This window comes from Canis lupus, chromosome 20 (assembly GCF_011100685.1).
Source record: "Canis lupus familiaris isolate Mischka breed German Shepherd chromosome 20, alternate assembly UU_Cfam_GSD_1.0, whole genome shotgun sequence".
In the NCBI taxonomy this organism is placed as follows: domain Eukaryota; kingdom Metazoa; phylum Chordata; class Mammalia; order Carnivora; family Canidae; genus Canis; species Canis lupus.
The window spans coordinates 4,825,027-4,852,866 of record NC_049241.1 but is presented as its reverse complement, the minus strand read 5'-3'; the positions used below and the strand labels follow the sequence as shown (position 1 = coordinate 4,852,866).

The window sequence follows — 27,840 nt, the reverse complement described above, 5'->3', positions numbered from 1 at the left end:
GAATGTTTATCAATCCTTCAGTTACTAATGTGGGGATTATATGTAGTTAGGCCATAGGGCATATTTAAAAAATAAATCATTCAGAGTTGTGCTATCCAAGACAGTAGCACTAGCCTCAAGTCTTCTGAGCATCTGAGATGTGGTTAGCATGACTAAGGCAACTAAAATTGTATTAAGAATTGCTATTTGATTTGGTTACTGGAAAACTTAGAAATGTTTGTTTGGAAAAACCCAGGTGTGTGAATATTTTTCACTGTATATTCTAGGAAATATAAACACAGATCAAGTATTCCTGATGAAAATTTAGCAACTGAATTTAAATGTATCATCAGTGGATATACAGATTTCTTGTATTTTTGTATTTCTTGGTGTGAAAAGAAATACAAAAGTATCTCGATATTTTTAATGCAATTAAATGTCGAAATATTTTGGATACACTGGATGAAATAAAGTATACAATAACGTTAATTTCACTTTTTTAATATGGTTCCCAGAAAACCGAAAATGAGGGCTTATGTCCTATTTCAATGGGATAGTGCTGTTTCAAAAGTCTTGAGAATGTTCACGCCATCTGCTGGTTACACACATATGAAACAGGCCCGCAAGAAATGGTGAAACCGGAATGGTTTAACACTTGAACTCTGGGTCTGAAAGGCAAGAGGATGTAACTGGGCTCACAAAACACTAGACTACCTGTATGCTAAGAGAGGACGAGAAATGTTTATAGTCTTGAAATCCTAGAGAAAATCTGACTTACTAAGACTTGACAGTGACCATGAGCAGATATGCAGACTGTTTCGTCATCCTAAGTTGGGCCACCCTGGCCAACAACAAAAGGTTATTTGGGGGTCCCTCTCATAACCAGTGACCACTGGGTCCTACAGGCCTGGGCTTACTGCTGCCTTAGACTAGCCTTCCCATCCCTTCTCCACAAATAGACTCTCAAATCCTTCTGCCCTACCTCATAAACATACCCTCTTTCCATCTTTCTCATTTGTCTGTTTTCTTCCTTCTCTTCCATCTTTTTCTTATGATTCTGGTATAACTAATATCCTATTTTTTCTTTCTAGTATTCCAATTTTTTTTTCTGTCTCCTTTACCTTTATTCTACAACTGTTCAGTTGGTTTTGTAGCTTTAGTTCCTATGTTTAGGTCTTCGATCCATTTTGACATTGAGTTGGCTTTGTTTATAGCCCGAGTTATGGGTCCAAATTCATTCTTTTGCATGTGGACAGTCAGCTGTCCCCAAATGATCTGTTGAAGAAATTATTCTTTCCCTATTGGATGGCCTTGGCACCACTGTCAAATATCCACTGACCACAGAAATATGGATTTCTTTTTGGACTCTCAAAGTTAGTCCATGGCTCTAGGTGCTTATCCTATGTCAGTACAACACTGCTTTGATGCCTATAGCTTTGTAGTAAGTCTTGAAATCAGGAAGGAGTCCTCCAACTCTGTTCCTTTTCAAGACTGTTTTGAATATCCTGGGTATCTTCAATTCCATATGAATTTTAGTATCAACTTATCCTAAATTTCTGCAAAAAAGGTGGCTGAGTCAGTTGATTATATTTTTAAAAAGAGGTATTTGCCTGATCAGGCTGACAGAATGACCCTTAAGACAGGCAACTTTGCCTTTGACGTAGAGTTAAGAGATTAAGTATGCAAGAATTTGGGATTTTCATCCAGTACTACTTGATACTGGAATGACAAGACTGAGAGCAGAGGACACTGGAAAAATCAAATTTGGAGCAAACATGAGCCTAAAGAAACTACATTTAATTCCCAGACTGCTGCTTGGATGCCACATGATCTTGGACAAGTACCCTCACTAGGCTCCAGTTTGCAATCTATAAGGGCACCCCCATCAGTACCACTGAGACCATGTGGATCAGAGCCCACAGGAGGGCAGGCTCCTTCTGGAACTTGGAAGATCTGCTCTAGCATGTTCCTACAGGATTCACTGGCCTGGGAGGCAGCCATAGGAACCCTATGGGCCAATTCCCCCTGCTTATCTGGACCTGTGAAGTCATAGGTGCAGCAAGCAGATGATGGGATGTTTTCAGGCATAGGAAATGCTTCTGGAGCTCTGCTCACTAACTCATTTGTTAGTAAAGATGAAGGGATCTCCCTGCCTCACTCCAGCCCAGATCTATTTCAGTTAGACTTCTGAGGTGACATGGCTTCTGAGAGTAATGAGGGCCTACAGTGGGTGCAGCAGAGAGGCAGGCCCAGCTGAAAAACTCACCCTTAAGCTAAGGCATGTCTCCCTCTCTGACTAGGCCCGACAGCCTCCACATGGGCCCTGGGCACTCTACACACTTAGTGAATTGCCCACTAAGCATGTGTGGTGACAATCACCATTTAAGATGGGATGACAAGAGAAGTCACTTCATCTTCTACCTTTCTGGATTATGAAGTTCTCCTCCCTTATCTTTCTCATCATTTTAAGTATTATTGCTTAATAGTCTACCAGCTTCAGGGTCCTCTTGGAGACTAGATCACCCTGGTCCACATAGTGTCCCCTCATTTGCCATTCTGACAGGCATACATGCTTCCTGACAGATACTCCATCAACTTATATGGAAACTGAATCCTTAGAACAAAGAGAGCTGCATGTTAGTATTTGCAAAAGGAAAGGAAAGGAACCTTTAAAGAACCCAAGGGAGTGGGTGCGAAACACAGTTACAAGCTCCTCAGCAGGGTCATATATGACAGCTCACACATAAATCCAGACAGATAGGTCTTCCTATCAATTAGAAAGAAATGAACAGTCAAGTGGCTACAGAATTCCCACGGTACCATTCACTTTCTTCCTTGATGACAAATCCAACATGAAGTCTGTATCTTCTAGGGAAAGAACAGGAGGAGAAAGGTATAATTCAGTCTCTAAAGTTGTATTTTCCTCAATGTGGAAGGGGAAGGCACCATCAACAGTGTAGACCCAAGTCAGAATGCTTTTGAAGTTCATGTCACTTGTTTATAATATGATATCATATCATCCAGAGTTTCAAAAGTAACTGTAGGGGCTTGTGGTGGGCTGCTGGGGGCAGGAGTTGAAGGTGTCTGCGAAGAGCTGGGGCCATGGTTCTGGCCAGAGCACTGTCCTGGCTCACTCTGTGCTGGTGCAGGTCTGCTCCATGGCTGGCTACCAAGGGAACCAGTTCTCTTTTGACCCACAAAGTAATCTGATGGTGGGGCAAACTCAGGATCTCTCTCGGCCCGGAGATCTGACTGCCTCTTTGACCAGAACCCAAAGGAAAAATCTAATAAAAATAAGAAAGAATATTATCAGAACTGATTACCGAACCAGTTGAATTTTTACTGTTATTATTTTTCAATTATTATATACATTTCTTAAAAGCCAACTCCCGTTCTCTGGAGAATAAGGATAGCAATACCATAATACAAGCTCTACATAATGCCTACAAAAATATAAGGAAGCAGGGTAAGAAAAGGGAGTGTCTACTTCCAGATGGGGAAAAATTCAAGGAAGGCTCTGTGGAGAAGGCCGGTAGGTTCTGGAAGTATTGCCAAAAAGGCACTAAAATTGTGTTTGAAAGATAGAGAGGGCAGCCCCAGTGGCGCAGTGGTTTAGTGCCGCCTGCAGCCCAGGGTGTGATCCTGGAGACTGAGGATCGAGTCCCACATCGGGCTCCTTGCATGGAGCCTGCTTCTCCCTCTGTCTGTGTCTCTGCCTCTCTCTCTGTGTGTTTCTCATGAATAAATAAACAATAAAAAAAAAGAAAGAAATATCAAACCCTCAGATCATTTGCTTGACATGATGCAGGTACTTCATAAGACACAGATTTTGGCCTTTATTGAGTTTTAGAAGACACAAAAAGATACCTGCCCAAATCTCATTTGGTATTTCTTTTTTTTTTTTTTCATTTGGTGTTTCATCTCTCCTTCTAACAGCAGCACTAACCTAAGGCACTCGCCTTTCTGCCTATCTTTACCTGTGTTGGATCTTATCAGCTCTAACAGCAACAACATGAGCTAATGTACTATTCTAATGATCTCACTTGAAGAGATATAAATCACAGCCTACTCCAACAAGAAGCTGCTGTGGGCACAACAGTGTATTTACAGAAAATTTAGCATGACCCAACACAACCACATGCAAATCCACGTTAATAAGGCGGCACACAGACTATCCTCAACTGAATGCAAAAGAGACTGCTAAAGACTTTAAAACACCAAACCTTCAAAGATTTTTAGAAGTGGCTCCTGATAAAGGGCATTCCAAAGCTGTAAAGCCACATGAGGGCAGCACAAATTTTAAAAAACTTCCCTTGGTGCTTCTAAAAAAATTGTTCTTTTGAAATGATGTATTTTGATCTTGGTCTTTCATAATCACACTTTCTAGTGCTCCTGTTTACAAACAGCTAGTGTCTGGGGACTACGAAGAACCCAGCTGGAAGATCTGGAGCAGTCCTTAAACCTCAAGGGGCCACTAAGACTCATGAAAATGATATTCTGAGATGAACTAGAAAAATCTCCTGTGTAAAGCCCATCACTGGAAAGGGTTTATACCTTGGAGCTCACCCCCCTTACCTTTTCCTCTGTCCCACTCTCGGACATGGGGCACTCCGGGCCTGGTATCCTTCCTCTCCTGAACAATGACTTCTACTTTGCTACTCTGGGCAGCAGTACGTGGAGCTGGCACAGCCTCTGGTTCTGGTGGCAAAGATCCAATAACATCTATTTTTTGCAAGTGAATAAGACATCATTATAATAAAGCTTAAAGCTAGTTTAAAAATAAAAATTAAATAGAACACGTTAATCTTAAGAGTACAAGTAATGATCAGTATTAAATGAGCACCTACCATGGCCAGGCAGTGGACTAAGTATACAACAGTGTACAATTCTTGTCATAACCCTAACAAAGTCAGTATTAGAATTCTCATTTTATAAATGAGGAAAATTAAGCTCAAAAATGTTACACAGGTAGAAACTGACAAGAGCCAGGATCAAACCCAGGTTGGAGGGATTTCAGTCTCTGTTTCCCACTATGCCACCTCACTTCCCCAGACCACCAGCTGAAGGACCAGAAATCCCTACTCAATTAAAGTAAGAGTCTCAGATAAAGCAAGGGGACCTAGGGTGATAAAGAGCTGAAGCATGGCAACAGGCTGTAAGCTATTCACCTTTGGCCAGATTTTTAAAGAAAATGGGTTTTTAAAAAACAGCTGTGGTGGCACTTCACATGTTGTGAAAATGACAAATGTTCAGGAGTAGAGCAAAAACAAATGGTATGCAACGCTTAACATGTTTCAGGGACCTAGCATCATACAAAACAGCAGAGGTGATTTCTCAGCTTTTCAAAGTTTCTGGTCTCCTTTCAGAGCTAAACGAAGCTGTGTTCAGAATCAGAAGGGGCTTGGCACAGGCTTCTGTGAGGGCTGGAGACGCTGGCATATGCCCCTGACACCCATACCCCCTTCTCCTTTTGGAAACAGAATGCCCCCAGTTTCAGCTGGGGGTGTGGCCACCTCACAGGACAAGCCATTCTGCAGCCCCCTGCAGCTGCATTCAGGCCAGTGGGATGTAAATGTGGGTTGTGTGTGCCTTCCACTTCAGATTGCTAAAGCAGCTGGTTCCTCTCCCCTCTTTCCCCTTCCCTGGGACAGGACCACAAACAGGTGCTGGGGAGTAATTGTCTGCCCTGCAGGGAGAACAACACTCTGGGAATGGCAGAAGCAGGAAGAAAGGAGGAAGCTGGGACTAGGTGACGATCTGGGGCAGAGCTACCATGTGCCTGGAAAAACACTAGCTCTAAAACATTAAAACAGAAAACAGACTTCCATCTTGTTTGAGCCAGTCCATGCAGGGGTCTTGGTCGGGACAGCTAAGCCCAGACTAGGGTAACTCATACGGCATGCAGCAAGCCTGTAGGGGGACAATATCTAACAGTGTTTCCACACGGTGTGACCTCTCGTAAGCCGTCCAGACTCATAAATTCTTTCTTTTGACTTTGTGCATATATTTATTCTTTAAAATAAGTTAATGTATAATAACCAAAAAGCATACATCCATAGCAAAAGAAAATTGGTCCAAAACATGTATGCACAACTAAACTTTATTTTAAAACATCTCTTCTCTAAGTCTCAGTTACTAAACCACACCATTCTATAAAGTAACACAACGTCCTGTTAATTTTTTTATCTATATAAAAAAATTCCTTGGAGTGTCACTCTTTATCACTTTGATTATAAAACAACTGCTCCTGGCAGTACCTTTGAGGGTACCCTGCTTGCTTAGAGAATAAAACTAAATGGCTCATTTCCATATTGCCAGTCCTATTCGTTGGGACATCAATGGAACTAAAATTTTTCCTCTTGAAGGTCAGACACATGAGCCACAATATACCTTTATTTTCTTCCTCTGCTCCATCTTCTTTTGACTTTTTCATCTTTTTTTGTCGGAGTTTAGCAAGTCTTGCTTCTAACATAGCCTTTCGCTTTTCCTTTATGTTCTCTCGTTTTGTTCTCTGATCTGTTGTCTGTATGTAACAGAAAATTAGAACACTATTTACTGTAAGCCAAATTCACAATAGTTCTGTTTAAAGGGATGAAATAATTTATTTTAAAAACAGACTAATTAATTGACTTTCAAGCCACCTCTAGCCAGCTAGCATTGAGGTCTCCAAAACATAGACTTATGAGGTCCTCTTATACAAGCCCTCTAGAGTGTTTTCTAAGTTTAGCGACTGTTCACAGAGCATCCTGGAATGTTTCACATTCAAGGAAACCAACCAATTCTGTTCTACTCCTTAATCTCTTAAATAAATCCCTTAAATAACTCTCTATTTTCTTTCCCAGGCCACTCCAAAAGTACCATATTTAAAACCAAATTTAAAACATCAAAGTTACATAAGTTACTTCTGAGCAGCTATAATTTTAAAGTCTGAAACACCAAAATAGAATAGCAATTACCTTCATGAAAGTATAATGGCATTGATACTGATAAATAATAGTGATAAAACTGTCACTATTTGCAGAAGACATGATATTACATATAGAAAACCCTAAGGCCACCACCCAAAAACTACTAGAATAAATGACTTCAGGGCAATTGCAGGGTACAAAATCAACATCACAAATCTGTTGCGGTTCTATAGGCTAATAACAAACTATCAGAAAGGGAAATTAAGAAAACATTCTGATTATATCAAAAACAAAATGCTTAACGATAAATTTAACCAAGGGAAACTATAAGGCAATGATGAATGACACTGAAGACACAAAGAAATGGAAAAATATAGCATGCTTATAGAGTGGGAGAATTACTATTGATAAGATGTCCATATTACCCAAAGTAATCTAAAGATTCAATGTAATCTCTAACAAAATTGAAACAAATGTTTTTCACAATAGTAGGAACAAGCAACCCTAAAATTTATGTGGAACCACAAAAGACCCTGAAGAGCTAAAGCCTCCTTGAGAAAGACGAACAAAATTGGAAGCATCAGGCTCCCTGATTTTGAACTATATTATAAAGCTATAATAATTAAACAGTATGATATTGGCATATAAACAAACACAGAGATCAGTGGAACAAAAAAAGCCCAGAAATAATTTATGACAAAAAGACCCAATTATATATAGCGGGAAAAGGACAATTTCTTTAATAAGTAGTGTTGGGAAGACAAAACAGCCACATGCAAAAGAATGAAACTTCACCGCTAGCTTATACCATACACAAAAATTAACTCAAAATGGACTAAAGACTTGAACATAAGACTTGAAACTATAAAACTTTTTTGAAGAAAATATAGGCAGTTAAGCTCCTTAACATCAGTCTTGGCCATGATATTTTGGATTTGACACCAAAAGCAAAGGCAACAAAAGTAAAAATTAACATGTGGGATTACACTGAACTCAAAAGCTTCTGCACAGCAAAGGAAACCATTAACAAAATGAAAAGACAACATACTGAATGGGAGAAAATATCTGCAAATCATATATCTGATAAGGGTCAATACCCAAAAATACAGAGAATTCATACAATGCAATAAAAAAAAAAAAAAAAGACAAAACCTACAAAACAATCAATCCAATGAAAAAACAGGCAGATGAAAAAAACAAAAACAAAAACCCCTCAGATGACCTAAACAGACATTTTTCTAAAGAATACATACATACAGATGGCCAACAGACACATAGATGCTGAACATCATTAATCATCAAGGGAATGCAAATCAAAACCACAGTGAGATATCACCTCACACCTGTTAGAATGACTATTATCAGACAGAAAACAACAAATACTGACAAGGATGTAAAAAAAAGGGAACCCTTGTGCACTATTGGTGGGAATGCAAACTGGTGCAGCAACAATGGAAACCAGTATGGAAAGTCCTCAAAAAAGTGAAAAACAGAACTACCATATGATCTAGTAATTCCACTTCTGTGTATTTATCTGAAGAAAATGAAAACGCTAACTCAAAAAGATATCTGCTCCATGTTCACTGTAGAATTATGTACAATAGCCAAGATATGGAACAACCTAAATGTCCATCAGTGGATAAATAAAGGAGTGTAGGTATGTGTGTTTATGTATATGTGGGATAGAGTATTAATTACTCAGCTATAATAAAGAAGGAAATTTTGCCATTTGAACCACATGATGGATCTTACGAGCATTTTGCTAAGTAAGTCAGACAGAACTTATCATCATACTGTATAATCTTACTTATACGTGGAATCTAAACTCTACCCTCAAAATAAATCCCAAAATACCAGCTTATAGATACAGAGAACAGATTGGTGGTTGACAGAAGTGAGGGTGGGGGGTGGGCAAAATGAGCGAAGGGAATCAAAAGGTATTTAAACTTGCAGCTACAAAATAAACAAGTCATGGAGATGTAATGTAGAGCATGGCAAACGCAGTTAATACTATAATGCATATTTGAAATCTGCCAAAAGTGGACCTTAAGTGTTCTCATCATAAGAAAAAAAAAATCTGTAACTATGTGATGATGGATATTAACTAAACTTAATGTGATCATTTCCCAATATACACAAATATTGAATAATTTGTTGTACACCTGAAACTAATATAATGTTATGTGTCAATTACACTTCAATTAAAAAGAAATAATAAAATATCTGGTTTATGGCTCTATCAGTATTTATTAAATATCAGAAATATCAATCTTTAATAAAATTTAAAGTTTATTTGACACACTTTTGTCCATCACTGCTCTGAATATTAACTATTAATAAATATAACATTACCTTTTAAAAAAAGCCATTCTGAGTATCAATTTAAAAACCAGATTATGGGATGTCTGGTGGCTCAGTCAGTTAAGCATCTGCCTTTGGTTCAGATCATGATCTCCGGGTCCTGGGATTGAGCCCTGCATCAGGCTCCCTGCTTAGCAGGGAGTCTGCTTCTTCCTCTCTCTCTGCCCCTTCCCCCACTTGTTTTCTCTCTCTCTCTCGTTCAAATAAGATCTTTAAAAGTTAATTAATTAAAAAATAGATTGTTTTTGTAGTATGGTCCAACAAAAAAATAACTGCTCAAATACTTTTTTTTTCTCAAATACTTCTTAACATCAATTCTGAATTTAATTTTTACCTGTTCACGCAGCATCTCTAACGTTTTCATCTGCTTGTTTCTCAACTCCTTATCTCGGGCAAAGGCAAAATATCCAACACCAAGTTGCCGGGCCTCTGAAAGAAGTCAAAATTATTCAAAAGATTAGAGTTCCCTGATTAATAAATTAGACTCAGGCTAACTTCCTGCCAAAACAAAAGGAAACAGAGTGATATTTGGCACAAGTTTAAAAACAAACGAAAAAAGGGCAGCTAAGCCAAAAAAAAAAAAATCCCTTCTTTGTGATTAATACATCCTTTGTTAGAAAGATATCCCCAATATGAGTAATTTTTAGGCTATGAAGTGAACAATGGGGATATTTTGAATTTCAAAATCAGCATCTTTTATTTCTACATAAGAGCTGCTGTTTTATGAATTTTTCCCTTTATGCTTGCCATTAGTTCAAGATATATAAAAAAAATTTTAAAGCCTGCAGGATGATCATACCATTTTCACGAATGTCTTCATAATGTATGGGCCCCATCGGCCTTTTCAAGGCCTCTCTTTCTTCTTCCTCCCACTGCTGGCGCTGAAGTTCTTTTCTCATATCTTCAGATAATAAGGTTTTCTCATTAGCAGGACTAACAAAACTAGTAGGGGAACAGAGCACAACTCTCTTTAGATAAGAACCATGAGACAGCAATGCTTCAGTTCAGTAACTGGATCATGGACAAGCAATTCTAGTTGATAAAGAAGACAGTTCCTTACAGAGGTTTCTGACCCAATACCACTGGGAAACTATATAAATGGTTTCCACCTTTCTTTAATCAAGCAGCCAACTTGTTACATTAGCACAACAAAATCTTGCCTAGGCACTTGAGACAAATCACTTTCCTTCCAACCCTGGTTCTGAGCTAAACGGGAGGAGGAACCAGAGCCTCCTTTGCATGGTCACCTGTACAGGGCCAAGGAAGCTGCATAATGCTGCAGTCTGGGCAGTGCCATCTGTCCTCTGTCAAATGGCTCAGGGCTTCTACACTTCCTTCTTTGTGTTGAGCCCAGGCCTATCTGAACCCGAAGGACCTGGACAAGGTGGATCTTCTCCCAACATTTTCCTCATAAAAACTGTCCTCAGTAAAGGGAATTTTATTCCCTGGAGCATGTGAGCAAGTTATCTTTTAGAAGTGTCTTAGGCCCTGTAGAAACAAATCTAGCTATAAGGCCCTTAATTCAAAATACAAAAATGTATAAAGAAAAAGTTAATAAACTAACCACCTCTCTGCTCCCACCTGCTGTGGGATAATCAAGTATATATTCCTAAATATCTTCTCCACAGATGTTTGTTTGTTGGATGGGCTCCTTCTATATTTTTTACTGTGATATCAGACACTCTTCCAAGTATTCAGATATAGCTTCAATTCATCCTTTTTAGTAGCTACACAGTATGGATGATCAACTCTTTAGGCTGTTCCCTGAGTGTGGATTATGTGTGTATGTTAGCCATAAAAGAGTACTTCAGCAAATATTTTTATATGTTAAGAAAAAACCTCCTTACCATATCATCGAAGATAATGAACTGAAAGCAGCCTCACTCACAAAACAATCCCCATGTCTGCATTTCAGACCTGGGCAAACCTTTACATATCACACACTTACAGCCTCCCTTGAAGATTTTTGTCCATCTCCAGCAAATCTGGCAAATCCTTTTTCATACAGCGCCGAGATCGCCCTAAGGAATCCACATAATCCACCCTGAAATAAAAGTGGAAACATGTGAAGAAGTCTTTGTACATGACATATGGTTCTCTAAGTTAGGGAATTGGTGCACAGTAAAAAAATTAATATAAGACTCACTACCAAGAAAAACTCTCAACCTGAGAGACCATTACCACCAATAAGAACATGCTTTTTAGGGATCCCTGGGTGGCTCAGCGGTTTGGTGCCTGCCTTTGGCCCAGGGCATGGTCCTGGGGTCCCGGGATCAAGTCCCACATCGGGCTCCCTGCATGGAGCCTGCTTCTCTTCTCCCTCTGCCTTTGTCTCTGCTTCTGTCCCTCTCTCTGTGTCTCTCATGAATAAATAAAATCTTAAACAAAACAAAACATGCTTTTTAAAGTTTAAAGCTGACACACAATCAGCTCATTGTGCCCTTTTTCCAATCTTAGGTTCAGACACTGCAGAAAATGACTGATCATGTATGTCTCTGATTTCAAAAACAAATACCCCATCCAGACCCTTGCTGCAACATCTCAGAACTTAAACTCCAACCTAGTTTAGACAATTCCACATATTTTGTCAGCATCAGAATAACTTTGTTCTGTACCATTCTCAACTTGTTCATCTTCTCAGTCTTCCCAAATCTAACTTCTTATTCTTTCCTTTATTTCTTCTAATTGGTACAGTCCTTTCCAACCAGAACATATTTTGAGGACACATTAATTAAGAGGAAGCCATGCAACACACATCTTGTACTGCAAAAGCATCTTGGGAGTGGGCAAGTCTATTACCTTTTACTTAGTTCCTCCCTCTCCAACTTTGCCCAAACTAGACAGCCAGGGGAACCAGGCAGACAGCAAGGCAAAATGAAAGAATCCAACTTCCCACAACAGGAAATATGCACAGATTCTCACAGAAAACATTTCAATTGCACTATGATGCAACAGATTATTTTATTGTTCAATTATGGGTAAGGAATGTCCCAGCCTTTATCAGGGTGCTAAAAACACAGAAAGGGGTCAGTACTGCTAGTGCAACTCAAGGTCAGAGTCTCACGTGTGTGTGCGTGCTTTGCTTTTGTTAGCAGTTTCTTTCCTCTTACACATGCTGATTCCAATTGTTAGCCCACGATTTGAAAGCTAAATATTTGAGAATCTATTATTATAGTCCTAATGCTGCTTACCATAAGAAATAAAACCTTCAAATGCAGAAAGCAGTTTCTTTCTTCCTCCCCTCCCCCCACCCTTTTTCTAATGAATAGAAAAAGAAAATCAACTAGCCAGATGGTCTGAGTAATTATTTACAGTATTTTTGTGGAAAGACTTTCCACCACCTGGAACTTAACTACTAAAAGGATTTTACAAGTAGTTACAGTTCTGGAGCTTAATTTAAAAACAAAAAAAGTGTTAGAACTGCTTGCAGTGCGTCTTCCTTCACCATATGGTGGCATGCGACACCTTCAATTGCCCTCCAAACTCTTCAAATCACTGACAAATTGCTTGTAATCATACAGGCATTAGTAAGAAAAAAAAAAAAGACATTAAAGCTTTCAAGATGAGATTTCTGCTATGAAAAGCAATCATAGGCTATTCTGTTTCTGAAGAAGGTCTCTAAAATGTACAGATCCCATCAAAACAGAAGTGGCAAGACAGTAAGTAGTCAGCAAGTGCTCTATGTAATCAGCAATCACTGAGCAAGCTCCAAGGAAACAATTACTTGAGGTGTAAGTAATAAAGGGGGGCTCAGAGTCATGCCATCTTCAAAGAGCTCCAGGGGGAAGCTAAAGCACGTGCCCATGAAACATTTCCTGACAACAGCAGGGAGGATATAGAAAGTACCTAAAGTTTTTCTCAAATCTTTTTTCTGGTAACAAGGCCAGTTGTATGTCAACAATAAGGAAAAGGTAAGACCTAAAAGAGCTGGAAGTGTATCCAAGTGCTACTAGAGTCCAGATGAGGGAAAAATCACTCACACTAGAAATGATGAGGAAAAGCATCAATGGAAGAGACTGCATTGTATGTGCTTCTCTTTGGGTTGCTTGTAGCAAGTATGCAGCCAGAAAATCTTGCCAAAATATTTATTTTTAGAAAGCAGATATGAAAACAGCTGTTCTATCCCAATGTGAATGTTATTTCTGGACCACTGTGGGCACCCTAAGTAGTATGAAGATGTGCGGTCCCTGTGATGCTCGTAGCTGGCACTGCTCCTCTTACATTCATAAATGACTCCTGCCAGCAGGGCCAATAGCTGACAAAAGTGCTACAAACCACCCTCAGCAGTTCCTAACAAAGACCCCAATAATGAGGATATCTGAGCCTGGAAGGGAAGATGGGTGGGCTCTGCATAAGCAGAGGGTGGGCAGGTAGGGTTATTCCCAGTCTGAATACAAGTGTTAAGTACAGAAAATCATTAGAAAGGAATTTCCATTCTGTTCTCTTTATACTTATTGATGTATTTATTGGTCTCATAAGGAAAAGACAAGTTTGGCTTCCCCATCATTCACCTCTACATAGATAGAATTTGGGACAATTTCAATAAAAGTTTACCAAATATCTGCTTATACTCCACAGACAGCAGTTTCTTGGGTAACTTAGAATATTCTTATTTGCTAAAGGGAGTTTAAGGCAAACAGTCAGGGAAACCAGGCTTCATTATCTGTTTTACAGGTGAGGAAACTGACCCTTAGCAAGGATGGAACTTGATCAAGGTCATACTGCCAGTGAAAGATGGATCCAGGGCTATGCAGGTCCAAGATCCACAATGCCTGTATCACACTGCCAGAAAATGTCCCAGCCAAAGTAAGGTTTCCTGGACCAGCTCTGTCTGCCTCTTCTCTGGGAAATGAACATTACCACCAGCTAGACAGTGACTCTCCACAATGCCTGAATAATGACATAGGCAGCAGCCTGGGTAACAAAGGAACATGCTTTGAGAGTCTAAACAACTCTTCCACACCAACAAAGCAAGTGTATTAATGCCTTCTGCATTTGGCTCAGTCTTATAACTATTTCTTCTTTGGAGTTACTGTTTCTGTATCTGTAAATCCAATATTAAAAGAAAGAAAACTGAGGAAGAATAAGGAGAAATGGTTTGATATACTTTTGGAAAGTAAACACAAGTCAGGGCTCCTGGCTGGCTCAGTCAATAGAGCAAGGGACTCTTGATCTTGGGGTCATGAGTTCAAGCCCGTGTTGGGCATAGAGATTACTTAAAAAAAAAAAAAAAAAGTAAATGCAAATCTTAGAATGTTCACATGACCAAATTGTATCATTACTACCAACCATTCTTCACTGGGGTCCTGGGGAGGAGGTATATCTTTTTCAGAAAGATTTTCTTCATCATCGTCTCTTTCTCCTGCCTTTCTAGAATCTCTATTGGCACCAAACACCTCCATTTCTTTATGTTTGTCTATGATCTTCTGTGTGAAATCCACAAGGTACATATCTTCCACTTCTTCATCTAAGAGAGAAAAATCAATTTTCAGATTTTTCACATTATTTTCAAAGAGGCAAACCACATATGGAATTGATATGAAGCAGTCACATTCACTGCTGGGCAGCTACATCGTCCCTGGATGGTTCACTAGTCGATGCATCCACCACCCCCAGCATCCCCAGAACAATTCAAAGACACAGAGCCACCACGGGACCTGACATGAAAGCTGCAAATAGGCCATCAGAAACACATGACCACACAAAAAAATCTTAAAAGAGCTTAAAGTTTTCTATTGCCTCATCAATATAATGAGTGAGCAATATAGTGTCAGAATGCAATTTTAAGATAAAACCATTTGATTTCAAGAGACTCACACAACCAATGACATAATGCAGAAGGAGAATTGCATTGCTCATGTTGCCAGACTAGAGCAATAAACCTTTATTGCTATATATACCTCCCTAATCAAGGGACTATTGTTGTAGTATGATGTTTAAGGATCATAATATAGGGTAAAAGAAGTCATTTGAATTCTTTTCAAACCAATGAACACCACTTTCAGGCAAGGCATGGTGCCAGGGATCTGTGGGGCACACAGAGACATGTGGCTTGTGATCTGCTTGGGCTAAAACATACACTGAGGAGAGGGATGCCTGGGTAGCTCAGCTGGTCAAGTATCTGTCTTTGGCTTGAGTCATGATCCCAGGCTTCTGGGAACAAGCCCTGCATTGGGCTCCCTGCTCAGTGGGAAGCCTGCTTCTCCCTCTCCCTCTGCCCTTCCCCATGCTTGCGCACTCACTCTAATAAATAAAATCTTTAAACAAATAAATAATACACTGAAGGTTAAGTAACCATCCACAATTTTAATTTAACCCAGGATAGTTGACGTACTTACAATTACATTTACATGAAGTTTCACTACGCTGGGTATTATAGTCACTTCAGTTTTTCTCTGAGAACAGCAATAATCTGTATGGAGTAGATACTAGGCTCCACATCACCGGGTACTGGTGGTAAACCCCAGAACAGAGTGGAGAATAACTGAGGCTTCAAAACTCAAATTGCCCAAACCCGCAGGGCTATCTTATCAGGAGGTAGGCCTGCCATTCTGGATAGAACCAAATCCCCAAAGCCACAGGCCTTTGGACCTGATTTCTAGATGAACAACAGAGTCAAGTTTGAATAAAGTAGAAGGCTTTAATTTTTTTAAAGCCACAAAATAACTCACATGGAAAAGAGATGTATTTCCCAGAGCAAAGTTATGAAACCACATAATAGTGAGGCCTTCTGGTTAACAGACACCCTGCTGCTTCTTCAGGAAGACATGACCACTCCCCATGTCCCCCAGCTTTCAGAGTGACTGACTCTCCTACACTGGGCTCCCTGCCATGCAGGAAACATGCTTCTGCTACCCAGGAAGAGGGAGTTGGGACTGTCTGGGGAGCTAATGACCAGGGTTCCAGCCCTGCCTCTCTTCTACTGTCCCACTGTCCCCTCCCCTAGCCACGTAGTCTGTCCTGCCAACACTGGCCCTCTACTTCCTCTGCCGATCTGCTCCCACCACACTCTCCCTGCAGAATCCCTTTCTCCAGCTATCCAAAGCCTTTAAGACCCTATCAGAGCCTACCTTCTCCCTAAAGACTTCCCCACATGCCTTTTGGCGATGAATTATGCACTGCCTTGTAAAATCTCTTCTAATGTCATCTAATTGTAGGCTGGATTTTTTCTGGAGAGTGTGAGGAAAGGGGGATCTTTTTATTATTTTAGAAGCATTATAGGCACATCACAGAAAAAATATAAAATAGGGAAAAGGAAACATAACTTGATATACCCCTTGATATACCCATAACTCCCCCGTCTTCTTTTCCACATAGCCATAATGGTTTATAATGGTAGTCTATTTAAGATCTCGTTTCCTACCTTTGCGTTGTTCTATGCCATTGTTCTCCATTGATGACAATTCCTTTGAGGGCAGAGGCAGAGACTCTGGCTTATACTGTTCTTGTTTGTTCCCTCATAGCAACTAACATGTGGCCTGGCACACACTGAGCAATCAACAATTATTGTGGATTTTCTTGTCTCTGTGCCAGCACAGAAAGTAACCCGTATTAATCCTTAAATTTCCTTCCCATTCTTAGTTATTCTAACAAATAACAAAATACTACAGGTCTGTAGGAATTTGAGAAAATAGAAAAGTATAAATAAATTATTATATTTACCTATAAAGTCTCCTTTAGTCATTTTTTCATATAATTTGGCTTTTTCTTCCAATTTCTCCCTAGGAGAAAAACAGACAGCATTAGAAATGGTCTAACATTAGCTACTAAGGCTGCCTGACTGCTGCAACCTGCACAATAGGCCTAGTCTGATGAGGAAGTGGCTGTAACTGGAGCTGACCACCCCACTCTGAGGGGATCCTCAGACCTAGTGATGCCCACTTTGCTGACTAAATATAAGTTCCATAGGAACAGGCTCATGTCACACAATAAGATGAACACTGGGTGTTATACTATATGCTGGAAAATCTAATTTAAATAAAATTTTTAAAATTTAGATAAAAAAACAGGCCCATGTTTCTCTTATTGATGACTGTATCCCAGTGCCTAAAATGATACCTGGCACAAGTTCTCACTCAATCAGTATCTGAAAATAATGAAGTAAGATTTCAGATGCAAATGCCAAGTGCAACCTAAGTTTAAAAAGAGAGAGAGAAAGAGAGGTGCCTAAACAAAAACATTTTCTGTATACAACCTTCCAAATGGATCACCAAATTCAATGTAACTCCGCATTACTGTTTTCAGACAAGGGTCCCTGGTCATCCATGATTTATTAGGCTTCTCTAAGGAGGCTAAAGACCAACTTCTTAGAAGTCTGTTAAAAATATGTCTGTTTTGAGATCCCTGGGTGGCGCAGCGGTTTGGCACCTGCCTTTGGCCCAGGGCGCAATCCTGGAGACCCGGGATCGAATCCCACATCAGGCTCCCGGTGCATGGAGCCTGCTTCTCCCTCTGCCTGTGTCTCTGCCTCTCTCTCTCTCTCTCTCTCTCTCTCTGTGACTATCATAAATAAGTAAAAATTTAAAAAAAATTTTTTTTAAATATGACTGTTTTATACAGAACATGAGTAATTTATTCATGACACAAACTAACAAAAAACAAACATCAACCCTGGTATTTCCATAAAGTAGCCTCTCTGCTCACATTAATTCTGGTGACATTTATTTTTTAGTGGGCACAGACCAAGTAAGACAGCTGGTAATTCTTTATTCTAGAAATACTTAATGATGGTAAAGAAAAGTCCCAAAGGGGTCATCTGAGCTTTAGCTTGTGAAGAATCACACTTAATCATAATGGAAAATTTCATATCTAATGGTGTCCTTGGACAATAAAGTCCCTTGGTCACACGGCTATGTGTTCTGAAACAGATTACTTCACCTCTCTTGTATCTCCCAATTTCAAAATTTATAATAGATGAAAAAAACAGCACTGCTTCTTAGGGTGGTCACAGAAAGTAACTAGATCACAAACGAAAGCATGCCATCGGTTATGTCATCTGCTTATTGTCTAGGTCAGAAAGATTCCTCTCCTGTTTTACACATTCATTCAACAAGTACTGCTTCCACACCTCCTCTGCACCAAGCATGGTTTCAGGTGCTGAGGGCTCAGCAGTTAATAAGACAAAGTCCCCAGGCTCACAGAGTTTTTGTTATAGAAAGGGAGAAGGATGGATAATAAATCAATGAGAATGAGGATTTTAGACAAGTGCTGTGAAGGAAAGGAAATAAAAGCAGCTGTCATCCCTGGAGGCCCTTCCACTTCCAAAAGGTTAATTTGCTCTATTTCAGAGGGGGCTTAATGTAATAACCTGTGTCATTATAGAATCTTGCTGTGTTAATGAAAATACAACTTTAAAAAAATTAAAAAAAAAAAAAAACACAAAAAGCAGGCATCAGGACGGAGTAACCAAGAGGACACTAAGCTAGAAAAAGTAGCCTGCAGAAACCTCTTCGAAGGTGACATTTGAGCTAAGGCTTATAGAGCGAAAAGCCAACCATGAGAGGATCGTGGGAAGAAAGCAAGTGAGGCAGAAAAAAGAGGGAGCGGGAATGAACTTGGTATGTTCAAGTAGAGACCAGAGCAGCAGAGGATGCTGAGCAAAGGGGAGAGGGGCACAAAGTAAGGACAAAGACAGGTATAAGAACAGGTGAGAAAAGGGTAAAGAGTCTGGATGCAGCAACAGAAAGAAGAGAGCAGAAGAGTCTGCAAACCAGTAATGGAGATCAAGGAAGATGTCAGAGAAATGGCCACTGGATTTAGCAGATGAGGAAGTCGTTAGAGACTTCCGAGAAGAATTACTTCAATCGAGTAAGAAAGAATGCAGAGGGCAAGAGTATGGGACACTTATCTGGAACCACTGGGTGCCAGACACTATGTATCTCCTTTAATCTTCTGAAAAGCTCCATGAGCTGAGTATGAACCACCTCACTTCATAGATAAGCAAAGTCTCAATGGAGAAGTAACTTGCCCAAGGCCATACATCCTCATGGGACTGTCCCTGCTTGTTTTGAGCTCTGGGGAGACACAGACCAAGGAAAGACTAGACTCCTCACAAGCACAGTGAAGCCCAAGTATTATGTAACAGATTACTGGATAGAAAAAAACCACAGCAAAGTACCCAGGAAAACTGTTATGCCGAGTTTATACATTTATAAAAAATAAAAAATTACAGTACCCTTCAACAAATTGGAATTCTGATAATATGTCCAGGAGGTGAGAGAGATGTCTCAAAAATTAACATGTTTTGTATGTTAAATATGTTTATTATATATTATACTAATATATATATTTATTACATTTTTGTAAATAACATAATGTGTGTCTGCTGGGAACAGGTCAAATGCCAAGAAAAACAATCCCCCAAATGCACTAATATTCTGCCTCTTTTTTTCAGACCCAGAAAGAGCTGAGCAACCTTAATGACCACTGTCTGCAACTGCAGAGTTTTTATTACACAAGGATCCAAAAGCAATGAGTCATGACAGATACTAAAACTTGGGATTCTCTCTCAGTCGAGGGTGATACTGCAAATAAGGGAGAGTTCCTCTTTATGGAAGAATGCCACCTAATAAATGGAATGAAAAAATAAAGATGGATAGTTTAGAAAATAATTAGAAAAATAATCACTTTGAAACCACCAACGTAATAAGTATGTGGAAAGATATTGGTGAACAAGATATGCATAGTCTCAGAGTTTCCCTCCTTAGATTATCATTAATTACAAATGAGGAAGAGCATCTTTACAGTGGAAAAACCTAGCAGGCCTATCTTAATCAAGTGATCACACTTCATCACAAATAACAATTCAAACAGACACTGTGAACCTCTTGCTGTCATCTAACAGGAACGACACGTCACCTACATCATATTCTTAACCAAAAGCAGCTAATAGGACTCTAATCAGATTGTGGGACACTGCAGATCAACAGGCCTAAGCTCTTCAAGAATAGCTATGGTATAACAGACAACAAAAAGGCATGAGAATTATTCTAGATTAAAAGAGGCTAAAGAAATATGCCATCTGGCATGCCTGGCTGGCTCAGTCAGAGGAGTATACAACTCTAAATGTCGAGGTTGTGAGTTCGAGGCCCACAGCAGGTATAGAGATAACTACAAAAATAAATAAATAAATAAACTTAAAAAAAAAAAAAGTCATGCTATAAACAAAATTTCTCCCTGTTAAAAAAGGAAAGAAAAATATGAAAACTAAATGCAACATGCAATCTTTTAATTCTAGATTGAATTAAAAAAAAAACAAACTATAAAGGACTCAAGTGTACCAGAATAATTGGTAACTTTGCCTATAGACCATATAATAAACTATTTAACACTATTTTATTAGTGTTAAATTTCTTGGGTATGGCAGAATATGGTTATGTAGGAGAATGTCCTTGTTCTTAGGAGATACATAGTGAAACATTTTGAGGCATGATGTTTAACAAAGTTTCTCTACATACATACAAAGAGGAGAGAGAAAGAAAAAAAGGAAAAGTAAATGTGGAAAATCATTAATTCATGAGCTTAGGTAAAGAGTATTAGAAGATTCATTGTACTCTTCTTTCAATTATTCTGTAGTTTTCAAGTTTTTCAAAATAAAACGCTAGGGAGAAATTTAGTTTCTAAATGCTACTGTCATACTACCTAGTAGCCCAGAGCCACACCACCAAGGGACACTTCTGAAACACTTGTTGATAATTTTAGTGCCTAACAAAGGCTCAAAGTGGGACTGTTTCATCTTTCAGACTGAGATTATGTCTTCCCTTCTTATAAGACTATAAATACATCTACAAACTATATTCTTTTTAGAGTCTATTTTATGTTTGTAGAGTATTTGACTGAAAAGATGACAAATTTTTTTTTTAAATTTATGATAGTCACAGAGAGAGAGAGAGAGAGAGAGAGAGAGAGAGAGAGAGAGGCAGAGACACAGACAGAGGGAGAAGCAGGCTCCATGCACTGGGAGCCCGATGTGGGATTTGATCCCGGGTCTCCAGGATTGCGCCCTGGGCCAAAGGCAGGCGCCAAACCGCTGCGCCACCCAGGGATCCCAAAGATGACAAAATTAAAACTGTAAATCCAGAAGCATAAAAAGAGAACTCTCTTTGCCTGGATAGCCTCAGAAGTAACTACAGTGAGTAAAGCTTAACGTTACCTTGCTTTGTCTAAAGTCTTCTGTTCCTCAATCTTCTGTTCTGCATCCTTCTCAGCTCGATTTGAAACTCCTGCATTCTGTTTGCTCCAGATACTTGGTTTCTGCAGCATATTTATTTCAAAAGACAAAACAGAAATACCAAGTGATTGCAATAAAATCCTTTCAGAAGAAAAAAAAGCAGATTAGATCCAACAGCCAACTTACGTCGTGCAAATAGACTGTATAAGAAGAAGCTGGAGCTAAAGGGAAAAAAAAAATCCCTAAATTATATAAAGAATTCTTTAACAGGGATCCCTGGGTGGTTCAGTGGTTGAGTGCCTGCCTTCAGCCCAGGGCGTAATCCTGTAGTCCCAGGATCAAGTACCACATCAGCCTTCCTGCATGGAGCCTGCTTCTCCCTCTGCCTATGTCTCTGCCTCTTTCTCTGTCTCTCATGAATAAATAAAATCTTTAAAAAAAAAAAAAAAAAAAGAATTCCTTTACATAACTGCACAGTTACATATCTTTTATCCCCTGAATGATTACAATTTAATTCAAAAAATGTTATAATAGAAGTGATAAACACCATTACCTATAAAATTAGCACACCATTCACAGCTCTTAAAGATCCTGATATTTTCTACTGTATTACTGTATCATCTAATTGCTTATCTGTTTGGATTAATAATACCTATACAGCTGATCTTCCACAAGAATGTACACAAACCATCAACTAAAACATGCACTTTCCAAAAAAGAAGTGCTGAGTAATTGTATTAAAATGTGTTTTTAGGGGAACCCTGGGTGGCGCAGCGGTTTGGCGCCTGCCTTTGGCCCAGGGCGCGATCCTGGAGACCCGGGATCGAATCCCACGTCGGGCTCCCGGTGCATGGAGCCTGCTTCTCCCTCTGCCTGTGTCTCTGCCTCTCTCTCTCTCTCTCTGTGTGTGACTATCATAAGTAAATAAAAATTAAAAAAAAAAAAAATGTGTTTTTAGGGGTACCTGGGCAGCTCAGTGGTTGAGCATCTGCTCAGGTCATGATCCTGGGGTCCTAGGACCAAGTCCCACATCGGGGTCCCTTCTCCCTCTATCTCTGCCTCTCTCTGTGTGTCTCTCATGAATGAATAAATAATAAAATCTTAAAAAAAATTTAAAATATGCTTTTAAATGCTCTAATTTCTATTCTAATATAAAACACTTTATGCAGATGTTCAGCTACAAGAAAGGGATTTTCCCCTAAATTTTATATGTAGCAGAGGCCAGGACACTTTCAAAAAAGCTAAGTAGGGTACAATTTCCCCATATTTGGAACTGATGGAGAAAACTATATCTTATTTTTACCTTAATAGTTGTTTTTGGTTTTCCCAAAACTCCAGAGTCTTTCAGAAGCTTTTCTTGTTTGAATTCTTCTTGTTTTCGGAAGAGTTCGGCTTTAAGATCTACCAACTAGAACAAAACAAATAAGCAAAGACATGTAATTAATTCTAACGAGTGACTAGATTTCCAAATTATTGTAATTCTCAAAGCAAGATTTAAAGTTCCCATTAATGGACAAAAATAGGTAGAAAATTAAATGTCTGAATGTAGAATCCAGTACAAAGTAAAACCAAGTCCTATTGCATTCCAGCTCTGCTGGCAATGTATTTCTAATCTTCAACACTGGACTAAGGGGAAAGTGATTGGCAAAGTAAATGAAGTCTGCATCTGTTGGATTCAGATTGAAATTACAACACTGAACAAACCCCTTCTCTCTGCCTGACACCGTACTTGGCTTTTTCATACTGTAACCTCTCTTAATCTTCAAAATTTATTATTTCTGCAGAAAAATATCTTTGCCCAGTAACTGAGCGCTGAAGAACAGGATACAAACATGAAATAGATACACTCTTGCCTCAAACAGTTAAAATCTAATAAAAAAAGGGTAACTTATAATACCAGTAAAATGTAATAAAGACTTTAAGAGCAGAAGAAAACAGGGGCACCTGACTGGCTCAGTCAGTGCAGCATGAGACTTGATTTGGGGTTGTGAGTTCCAGCCCCACATTGTGTGTAGAAATTACTTAAAAATAAAACCTTTAAAACAGGGGTGAGGGTGAAGAAAGCAGCATAAAAGTTCAGCTACAGGAGCATTTCCTTCTGTCCAGAATGATCAGAGACAACTCTGAGCTGAGCCTTAAAAGGTGCGAAAGAGGCTCCTGGGTGGCTCAGAAGACTCTTGATGATTTGAGGGTCGCGAGTTTGAACCCCATGTTGGGTATAGAGAGTACTTAGTAAAAAAAGACAAGATTTCAACAGCTAGAAATAACATGGTCTGAGTGAATGAGAAGAACTCCAAATTTATGCATGTTCTAGAAATTGGAAGTTTAGCTGAATCATACAGTTCAAGAACAGCAAAGGCCAGGGCAAAGCGAACAGGGAAGTTGGGGTGAACTACCTCTCACTTGTACCAATCAGCACTGTCTACTCTGCAAAGAAAGATAAAATGAAAAGTCCAGATCCAACTCCCTATAAATTAGATACTTACAAAGCACAGCATCACAGACTGAGTTTTAAGGGAAATCAAAATGACTGAGTTCAATGATTTCTATTTTGGAAGACATCAATCTAAAAGCAGCTGTTGTAGGGATTTAATAAGGACAGTTTCATCCCAGGACCTAATATTTAATATTTTAAATTTCTAAACACAAAAACTTTAGTCCCCCTTCTAAGCCTTCTTAACCACAACGATTTTCTAGCCACACATTTTCCTCTTCTACGACTTTTTTTTTAAATTTTTATTTATTTATGATAGTCACAGAGAGAGAGAGAGAGAGAGGCAGAGACACAGGCAGAGGGAGAAGCAGGCTACATGCACTGGTAGCCCGATGTGGGATTCGATCCCGGGTCTCCAGGATCGCGCCCTGGGCCAAAGGCAGGCGCCAAACCGCTGCGCCACCCAGGGATACCTTCTACGACTATTTTTGAGTTTTAAAATGAAGATACTGGGATCCCTGGGTGGCTCAGCAGTTGAGCGCCTGCCTCAATTTACAGTAAATTGAAGATCAAATAAGATTAGGCAATTTGCTCCAATGTAACAGAAAAGGCAGTGGTTTGGAGACAAAGAGCCTCGAGTGCAACAGTTCTAACACTAAGAATTCTGTATGTCAAGCTGGGGAAAGCCACGCTCCCTTACTGGGCCTCGGATTTATCAGCTATAAAACAGGGATCTGGGGCGCCTGGGTGGCTCAGTGGTTGAGGGTCGGCCTTGGGCTCAGGTCGTGATCCCAGGATCGAGTCCCACATCGGGCTCCCTGCACGGAGCCCGTGTCTCCCTCTGCATGTGTGTGTGTCTCATGAATTAATAAAACCTTAAAAAAAAAAAAAAAAAAAAAGAACCTCAGACCAGGGATATTAATAGCACCTGCTCTTTAAAGCAGCCGAGACGATCAATGAGTAGTGCACAGGCTCGTACTCGGCAGGTTTCTTCCTACGAGCAGCTGGTTTCATGAAACCGCTCACATCCGGCTAGACCCGCGGGTGCGAGACCAACTGGTAACTCCTGGCCGGGACGCCGGGCGCTCTCGGATCCCGGCGAGGACCCTGCTGGTCCCCAGCCCGGAAAGGAAGCGAGGACCGGGGCCGGGTCTGCGCAGCAAGCGGGGGAGACCAGGCTGGCCCGGACGCCGGGCACGGCTGTCGCACAGCGAGGCAGCGACATTCTTGAGGGGGGCAACACCCGTCAGGGCTGGATCTAGAGGGCCTCGTGGTCCAAGGGCACGTCCGAGGGAGAGGCCAGACACAGGGTCCTGCAGGTCAGGAAGTGGGCCCGGGGCCGCAGCCGGGACAGCCGGGTCCCAGCTGTTTGAGGGAAGGCCGGGTTGGGTCTCCGCACGGAAGAAACAAGGTCGAGATGCTTGTGTGGTGGAGGGGAGGAGAACTCGGAGCCCCGTGGCATCAGTGTACCCGCACTCACCGAGGAGGCCGTAACATCCAAGGGCTTTTTCCTCCGGTCCATCGTGGCGCCCGAGCGTCCGAGCGCAAAGCGCGACCCGGAACGGCCTCCCGCGGGCCGCAAACGCCCGCGATCGGCACCACCGGAAGTGCCTGTTAGAACAGCGACGAGAGTTTACGACTCTGGCGCCATCTTGGAAAGGTCCGGGTGTTGTGCGTCGTGCGCCTGCCACCATTTTGAGAGAGTCAAAGAATGCCCAGTGTTAAGGTAAGACCGTCCTGAATCTGAATAGAGAGGAAGGTTAACAAGGACTTGGTGTTGGCGCCATCTTGAGAAGGGCGGAAGTGGATTTCAGCGCAACGGGCGCCATCTTGAGTGGTATGGATTGGGGGCGGGGAGGGCGCCATGTTGGGGAGGGCGTAATGAGCCCAAACCCTCTTGGTGATGAAGAGAAAGATGGCTTGGTAGGACTGGAAAGATCTAAATGACACTTGAAGACCCGCAGTACGACCGGCGTTGTGTGGCGCTTCTCACATGTTAACTTATGTGATCAAGATTTTTATATTAATCTTGGTAGAAATAACAGTAATAGGTAACATTAATATAGTGCTTACCACGTGCCACCTTACAGAGTTCGGCTGATAAGAACATGAGCTCCAGGGGCCAGTTTTCTGGCTACGTGACTTTGGGAAAGTTACTTCACTTCTCTGTGCCTCATTTTCCAACGGGGAATAAAATGGTATCTACTTCGTGAGATTTAACGAGAGTGAGATGAGTCAAGCGAGCTCGTCTTGATAAAAATGTTAATGATCTGGGTTAGACAGACTGATAACCCTCCCCGCCAAAGATGTCCACCCTTAGTAGTCCCCAGAACCTCTGAATATGTTACCTCCTCTGGCAAAGGGGAATTCGCAGACATGATTAAATTACAGATCTTCAGATGGGAGATTATCTGGCTGGCCCAATGTCCTCAAGAGTGCTGGTAAGGGAGGCGGAAGGACCACGACCTTGTGCTAGGGGACGCGCGCAGCCTCCGGAAGGAAAAGACAAACCCTGCTCTAGAACCTCTGGAAGGGGTGCAGCACCACCGTACCTGGACTCCGGCCTTGTAGTGTTCTGCACCTCAGTTCAACGTGTGTGGGTTTTCCCACACCACCAAGCAATTCTCCAGTGGCACCCGTGTCCTACAATTCAAATCCATCTGACATTATCTAATCGGAGCTAGCCTCAGATCCCACAGGTTAAGGGCTCGGTCCACACGACTGCCCCCACTCGGAGTCCAGGCCGTCACCTGTGCTTCTAAATTAGAGGTTCCAATGCGCCCCTCCCCTCCTTGGGTTTGATTAATTTATTAGAGCAGCTCACAGAACCCAGAGAAACATTCTACTTACTAGATTACCAGTTTATATTATAAAGGGATGTAACTCCAGAATAGTCAGATGGAAGACATGCATTAAGGCAAGGTATGCAGGAAAGGGGATGGAGGGATCCCTGGGTGGCGCAGCGGTTTGGTGCCTGCCTTTGGCCCGGGGCGCGATCCTGGAGACCCGGGATCGAATCCCGCATCGGGCTCCCGGTGCATGGAGCCTGCTTCTCCCTCTGCCTGTGTCTCTGCCTCTCTCTCTCTCTCTGTGACTATCATAAATAAATAAAATAAAATAAAAATAAAAAAAAAAAAAAAAAAAAAAAAAAAAAGAAAGGGGATGGAGATCCCATACCTTCTTTGAGGGAGCCACAAATCTCCCCAAATCTCTACATGCTCACCAACCTGGAAATTCTCCGACCTCTGTCTTTCTAGAGCATTTTTCTAGAGCGTTTTATGGAGGCTTCATTACATAGGCACAATTGATTAAATCATCAGCCATTAGTGATTGAACTCAATCTCCAGTTTCTCTTCCCTCAGTGGAGGTCAGAAGGTGGGAATGAAAATTCCAACCCTCTAATTATACCTTGGGTTCTGGTTCTTCTAGCAACCAGCCCCAATCCTTAGGTGCTTTCCAAAAGTCACTCATCAACATAACAGAAGACACCTTTATTGCTGTCTTCCCTTAGGAACTCCAAGGGTTGGGATCCCTGGGTGGCGCAGCGGTTTAGCGCCTGCCTTTGGCCCAGGGCGCGATCCTGGAGACCCGGGATCAAATCCCACATCGGGCTCCCGGTGCATGGAGCCTGCTTCTCCCTCTGCCTGTGAATCTGCCTCTCTCTCTCTCTGTGACTATCATAAATAAATAAAAATTTAAAAAAAAAAAAAAAAAGAAACTCCAAGGGTTTTAGGAGCTCTGTGCCAGGAACTGGGCTGAAGACTAAATATATATTAATTATAAATCAATACATCACACCTTGTAAAGCTCATTTCAGAATTCCGACCTCCAGAACCAAAGGAGAATTTTGTTGTTTTAAGCCACTAAATCTGCAGTAATTCATTATGAGATGGCTTTAAAGCACAAAGTTGAACAAAAATTATAAAATACCACCCCCAAAGACATGATAAATGAGGCTGACAGCACATACACAATTCCTGTCAAAACCA

General features: G+C 40.8%; 1 protein-coding gene across 2 annotated transcripts; it reads right to left on the bottom strand.

Moving 5' to 3' along the window:
* Positions 1 to 464: 464 nt before the first annotated feature.
* Positions 465 to 25,483, bottom strand: CCDC174 (coiled-coil domain containing 174). 2 transcript variants are annotated; one of them, XM_038565559.1, is made up of 11 exons: positions 25,332 to 25,483; positions 22,721 to 22,825; positions 21,400 to 21,500; positions 16,911 to 16,969; positions 14,538 to 14,715; positions 11,197 to 11,292; positions 10,048 to 10,190; positions 9,583 to 9,677; positions 6,370 to 6,502; positions 4,555 to 4,701; positions 465 to 3,263 (listed from the first exon to the last, which is right to left on the bottom strand). In XM_038565559.1, exons 1-11 carry the CDS (start codon positions 25,371 to 25,373, stop codon positions 2,965 to 2,967), a joined length of 1,398 nt encoding a protein of 465 aa, XP_038421487.1. In that variant the 5' UTR covers positions 25,374 to 25,483; the 3' UTR covers positions 465 to 2,964. The 2 variants fall into 2 exon arrangements, with proteins under 2 accessions (XP_038421487.1, XP_038421488.1); XM_038565560.1 differs by having other exon boundaries at positions 4,555 to 4,677.
* Between the last annotated feature and the right edge of the window lie 2,357 nt (positions 25,484 to 27,840).

What these genes read in the sequence shown, in the direction of transcription:
- CCDC174 (XM_038565559.1), bottom strand. Translation starts at nt 25,373, where the DNA reads ATGGACCGGAGGAAAAAGCCCTTGGATGTTACGGCCTCCTCG. An exon ending in AAGACTTTAGACAAAGCAAG is followed by an intron (nt 16,970 to 21,399) that starts GTAACGTTAAGC and finishes TTTTTCTCCTAG; the next exon opens with GGAGAAATTGGAAGAAAAAG. An exon ending in TAGAGATGCTGCGTGAACAG is followed by an intron (nt 6,503 to 9,582) that starts GTAAAAATTAAA and finishes TGTTACATACAG; the next exon opens with ACAACAGATCAGAGAACAAA.